At 33.8% G+C, this 6,732-nt stretch overlaps 1 protein-coding gene across 1 annotated transcript in view; it reads left to right on the plus strand.

Annotated features, from left to right (window-relative positions):
* The window catches only part of IL1R2 (interleukin 1 receptor type 2), a gene marked incomplete at its 5' end in the record, with an annotated part of 12,221 nt that overhangs the window by 3,529 nt on the left and 1,960 nt on the right, over nucleotides 1–6,732 (plus strand). Inside the window, one exon of the mRNA XM_015816791.1 lies at nucleotides 5,161–5,296. Coding sequence (XP_015672277.1) covers nucleotides 5,161–5,296 — 136 coding nt within the window. The remainder of the gene's footprint in view (nucleotides 1–5,160; nucleotides 5,297–6,732) is intronic.

The following is a 6,732-nucleotide window of genomic DNA, read 5'->3' on the forward strand; positions in this document are numbered from 1 at the left end:
ACCTATTATCTGGAAGGGAAGCTCTTTTATGGAAACCTACCTGGCAAAAGAGAAAAGCTAGAATAAGATTGAAAAATGAAATTTAAAATTTCTTAAATTGGATTAAAGGCAACCTAGAACTATGGACTGATGTAAGGACTGAGATTTTGAGTATGAAGTAAAAAGATGTCTTAGAGTTGGAGTGAATCAATAATTAATTCAATGTTAATTAAATAAGATGACTTGTTTGTCTTATAACGTGTGAAATTTAAATTCTACTTAAAGGATTGAAATGATGTAAGGTTTGATATTAATTTGTTATCTTAAAGAGATTGATCAAGTGAAGGATTAGATATCTATAGAATAGTCTGATAAATACATATATTTAGAAGTGTCTAGGATAGATTAATATTTTTGTTTAAAAATGAGATATCTTTCTATATAAGGGATTAAACACAAATTAGAATACTAGGAATGTTCTTTTTAGAATGTTACTTTTATTTCTATGAAAATTACGATGTAATGGAATGACGAAAATTGAAGAGATGTCTCAGATTTGAAGTGAACTAATAGTTAATTGAATTTAATAAGATATGATTTTTGATGATATGGATGTTATTAGTCATGATATTTAATTGGAGATTTGAATTTTGTTTAATGAAATGACATGATTTTAGGTATGATATTATTTTTCTTAACTTGAAGAGTTAGATCAATTGATAGATTTGATAGGTACAGGATAGATTAATATTTTACTCTAAATAAGGGAGATTAATGGAAGAAGAAATAAATAAGATTTTGATAAAATTAAGAAAGTAGAATATATGTGGAAGGGATATTTGAGTTGAAAATGTTTTTATTTAAAGTTAATTTGATTATGCTAGAAATTCATGAAGCTTGAAGACAGGTTCAGGTTGAATAAATTTAAGCTAGAATTGGATATTCCAAATATACTATGCTATTTGAGGGAAAAAGAAAGGGAATATTTGATGTATTGATTATATTATGTATATATGTCTTGTTTTAAGATGTTTGATTACCCCAGCACCACGGTGTGTCCTGAATATGTTGCCTTAAGAATTAAAAAAAACAATAAAATTTGTTTAAAAAATAATAACAACAACAACAACAACAATAATAATAATAATCCCCCAGTGAGGCACTACTCTGACGTGGTTGTGGGGCTTGTGTACTCTGAGGAAGATGAGAGCTATGCCAGAGGTTCAACCATACTGGACAGGTCTCATCAGAGAAGTCAGACAAAGAGTGTCTCTCCCATAAAAAATATGGTGAGACGTAAATTTCAGAAAGCCATACCGGCTCGGATGTTACCCGGGTTAACAAGGTCCGCGCAAGATGTTGGAGTTCCTGGATACATGGTGAAAAATGGGCTACAGGACTCAGGATTGTGGGCTGAGCAACCAGGGCCAGCAGCTGCAGAACTACTGGAAGAAAAGGTGTTTATCCGTTGCAAATACAGTGATTGAAAACAAAGAAATAATGATCTGTTATTACAGATCAAGTCCAACAAGAAGAGGATATCTAAAACGAATGCACCAGTTCTGGAAAGAACACCATCCAGAATCAGAAATAACAGAACAGAGACTAGCTGATCAACACTGATTTATAATATGAAATAAAGTATTCACAGAAACAGAATTGGACGAACTGCAAAGATTTACCCAGGGCAAAGAAATCAAAGCCTTGCCAGAAGTAATTCAGAATGTAGAGGCAAACCAGAGGGAGTTGGCAGTGAAGGAATCCAGCAGAGATATACAACTGTTCTCATTTGGAAACCAGGCATCTCTTCCTCAGGAAGAACAAAACCCTCTAGCTAAAGAAAAGAATTGAAACAAAGAATAACTGAGCATCTAGAACAGCACAAAAACAACAGACTAAGGCTGCCTGCATTGAAGCTTGTTCCAAAGAAACAGCTAGCACAAGACTTAAAAGATGCAAATACTGCAATATCAAGTATAAGCACCAATTCACTGCAAGAAACAAATCAACTAATGTACAGCACAGCTGCAGTTATAACTGAATACCTGGGGTGCAAAATCAACAAAGAAGAAAAATAAACAGTGCACCACAAAAATGGAAGACTGGAAAATAAGATCAGCAAGTTAAGATCACATGCAAGCAAGCTAGAACAGATGAAAGAAAAGAAGCTGAAGAACAAGAAGACCAAAGAATACCTAATCAAGAAATACCACTTAGAAACAAGGAAGATCAAGGAAGCACTGGAAATAATAAAGCAGCAAATAACAGCTATAGCCAGGAAACTCAGTAGATACGAAGCTCGAATGGCAAATTATAGGCAGAACCTCCAATTTCAATCCAATCAGAAACGTTTCTACCAATCCATCAATGGAGAAACTGCAATGAATCAGTCAGTACCTGACAAGGAAGAAACAGTGCAGTCCTTGAACCAGATATGGGATAATCCAAAGAAATACAACAAGGATGCGGCTTGGTTAAAAGAGGTGGATCCAAATAAAACAGAAGTTGAAATGAAAGAACTAGTAATAACAACAGAAATGGTAGAAAAAAGAGCAAGGAAGATCAAAAATTGGTCAGCACCAGGTGAAGATGAACTGCATGGGTTTTGGTTGAAACATCTAACTGTTATATACCCACTCATTGTCAAGCAGTTCAACAATATACTACAAGGAGGAGAAATTGAAAAGTGGCTAACAACTTGGAAAACCTACCTAATAATGAAAAATCCAGCAAAAGGGGCAACACCAAGCAACTACAGGCCAATTACCTGCTTACCAACAACTTTCAAATTACTGTAAAGAAGACTTTACAGTAGGTATCAATTTTTTTAAAAAACCAAAACTCCAAAATGTTGAATGAATTGAAACCTTAAATCAATTTCTAAAATGTAAATGAGTCAAACTCTTGTTGACTTCACGGACACTTCCATCTGTTTCTTAGGAACAATGAAGATGTGATTTACCAATGCATACTTTCTTGTGGGAAGTTTTTTTTAACATTCTGGTCTTGCAACAGCCTAAGGATTTTTTATGGCCTTCTATTCTAATACCAATGATAGCCCTGACCCTATCAAGGTTTTCCCAAAATTTGGTGGGAAGCTGCTGTTTAGCTGGTTAGGTTTCATGATGAAAGCTATAATTATTTGGAAGCATTCAAGTCAGGTGTTTGATGCCAGTTCCTGGATTCTTTGCAGTGATCGCCCAAGGCTATAACCTTGGGAGAATTGGAAGAAGAGTTTCCACCACTTCTTTTTTCTTGTGCTGCTTTTATGGCAAAGATATACAAAGGGAGAAAACAGTGAAATCAATCTGCATAATGCAATATTTTGTGCATAGTTCTGCCCGAAACCATGAACAGGAAAGGGAGAATTTGATTCTGTGACTATCGGAAGGAAGGTAGAAATGCCACACGATGCATGTGATCTGGTCTGGTTTCTTCTCCTTCTCCTTCAGTTGGCTAGCCCATTGTATGTTTGTCCTGGATCTTGCTCCAGCAAGGAACTGAAGTAGCCCTAATAGCAACAGAGCCTAGCTTAACAAGTGCCTCATTGAGGTTCAGGAATGAGTGCGTGAAAAAAAATAGTCTGGACTTGCTGCTGAAAAACATGAGATCTCTGCTCAACTTGGCCTGCTGGATCTCTGTCTCTTCCTTGAAGGATGAGCAGAAATTTAACAACTGGTTTTCAAGAATCAGACCAAGCTGGCTAGATAATAACCCTAATAAAGAACTTAATTTATGAACGGATTGAGTATGTCCCAGCAGATTGCTCTGCAGGAATAAGACAAAGGCACAAAATAACTGCATTGACTCACATGTTCTGGACTCTTGGAATGGAAGTATGACTCAAGAGGAATGTGGTTGAGGGGTGTGGTATTGCTAGTTCAAGGAGTGATTAGTTAAATAACTTTGAAACTTTCTTAATTCTGGGTATATACTGGGTAAGCACTGTAACACTAAATAAATTGTTCAAATCTCAATGATATTACCAGCATACTTTAATTATCTTGATTTCAGTGCTGGTCTGAAGAATCTGTAGAGAGTAATAAGTTCTATAAATATTTTACAAACAGTAATGTGACAGTAAAATATTGTTTATTTACAAAAAAATAAGCCAGTTGTAAAACTAAATTAAACTCTAAATTGGGCATAAAATGAGTTAGCTAAAAATACTGATGCTCCATGGTGCATACAATACATAACATGGAGTCATGAATAGTCATAAGTCAAGTGCTGTAAATCATCCTTCCTATCAGGCATTATGGTATGATGATCAATATTAGTCACCTTTTTACATATTTGTTTTCTTTTATCAACAAGAATAAAATACAAAACAGAAAAATGAACATCCCACACTAACAATAAGAAAAAAATGGTGTACAAAAAAAGGAAAAAAGGAAAAAAAACACCAAATGTTAAATAGATATTATTAGTCACCTTGATTAGAACTGCTAAAAGGAAAGCAGTTTTAAGCTCACTTTCCCTCACTTCAGAGGTGGGGGAGGGAGCAAACTTGCCTGCACTAATGTGGCCAAATTATCCATCCCCAAATGCCAAATGGTCAACAACATTTGGTAATGATGATTGTTCATATTTTGGTATTTTTTTGGGCGGGAGATGTTGCACTTATATCAGCTGGTCACGAACAGTCTGCAATATTATCCCTATTCCCCCTGAAGGCTTTAGGCTGGGTCTTTGAACATGCCCTATACTTTGGTGAAATGAAAATCAAAGGCTTACATTGGTTTCCTGATTAGTTGAAACTGTTTGACTGGCGTACTTGTCCAATTCCATACTTGAAGTTACTAAAGTGGATTCCTACTTGCAAATCATAACTATTTGAAAGCCAATAGGACTACAGTATTTCAGAGTAACTGCATGAGAATTGCAAACTGTGCTGTCTGTCTGAAAGCAATTAATCACCGAACTATTTACTTCTCTGGCTAGAATCAGTACTCTCTGGTACATACTTGGCTAATACATGGACTAATAAAAAATAAACAAAAAACAGTGAGTATGGTGAAATTAAACCCTCATAGCTACTTAATCCTGGTTGCTAAAAGAAGAATGATTTTCTGAAAATATCTTAAAAATTCAAAGTTGGGATGATTTGTTCCTGTGGACATATATTCCCTGTTGTATATCTATTTATTTTCCCTAACTCTGTACTTCATTTCAAAACAGGTTCTCCACTCACCATCCCATGTAGAGTTTTTATTGGAGCAAATGACCACTCTGATTTTGATGTCTGGTGGCTGGCTAACAACAGTTATATACAAAACATGTACCCAGACAGAAGAATTAAGGAAGGAGAAACTGGGTAAATGTTGTTTTTTAATTTATTTTTATTGCTTTTAAAATATTAACAGGAAAAAACACCAGCTATATATACATTGTCAAAAAGAAAGAAAAAACACAAGTGCTTAAAAATAAGTGAGAAAATTACAACAGATATATATATATATATACACACACACATTAGATAAGTAATATATCTTATTGTTTTCTTTAACCTACTTATACTTTGTATAAATGAGTCCCATTTTTCATTATGTTTATTCATATAAAATCTACATCTATAGGCAATGCATTCATATGTGGCAAATGTAATCAGGTGTTCAATCCACTAAATAAATGGGACCATACATTTTATCTTTCCAATGTTGCAAAATCTGTCTTTTAGCCATAGTGAGGAAATGGAGAATCGAATGTTGTTTGGTTATCAAATTTCAAGTATGAGGTATATAGTTCACAAGAATATTATCATCTGAAACTTTTAGCTTTTGTCACACAACTATGTTTCTTTCTTTTTCAAAAGTTAGTAAGTATAGGACATTGCAAAAACACATCTTTTTAAGAAACATTGTCCTCATTACATCTCCTCAAAATGCTATCTTAGACAATCCCTTTCTGTTCAAAAGTAATGGAATCCAATAAATTATAAATATTATTTTTAGTTGTATGAGTTGTAGTTTAAGGTCCATTGATATCCATGCTATAAAGGTTAAGATAGTATCCCATTGTCTAGATGATATAGAAACTTCTAATTCAAATATTGTTGAAATATTATGCTAAGTTATACCTGGTAATATCTTTATAGGAGACCTACAAGTCAACAGTTTGTGATTTGTATTCTATAAGCCTCGTACAACCTTTCCTTCAAATTCAACTTTTGAATGTATTGCACTTTAATTTCCACTGTTCTGTGTTTATGGAATATGTATTTGAACATCTCCATAGAGTTGCCAGATTGTGGACTTACTTAACCTCAAATATCATTTGTTCCAACTTCATTTGGAATAATGGTTTGACATCTAAATGGTGGTAACTTGAGAACTTTTCAAAGATACATTGCATATGTGAATACATTAGTGCCAATTAAAGTCAAAGTAAACTGCTGGATGATAATAAAATCATTTTTCCAAATCTATGTCTTCCCTTTAATCTAGTTTAATGTGATAGATGAGCTATATAATTTTCAGAGTGAAAGAGATATGTAGCTGGATATGTGATAAGGTGGTTATATCAATTCTTTTTCAGTTTAAGTTTTCTTATAGTAACAGCAAAAGCCAGGTGAGAAGAAATAAACTCAAATAGCAGGATATTTATTTATTTTATTTTGCATTTGGATTTATTTTTCTCCTAAATGAAAAAAAATCAGGCTATATAATTCCTCAGTCAATTGCCCTTTTCTTTCTGAGCTCTTCTGCATCTCTGTCTAACAATATAAATGATTATATTCCCTCTTAGGAAATT

The sequence above is a fragment of the Protobothrops mucrosquamatus genome, unplaced genomic scaffold (assembly GCF_001527695.2).
Source record: "Protobothrops mucrosquamatus isolate PMUCROS unplaced genomic scaffold, P.Mucros_1.0 scaffold499, whole genome shotgun sequence".
Lineage (NCBI taxonomy): Eukaryota > Metazoa > Chordata > Lepidosauria > Squamata > Viperidae > Protobothrops > Protobothrops mucrosquamatus.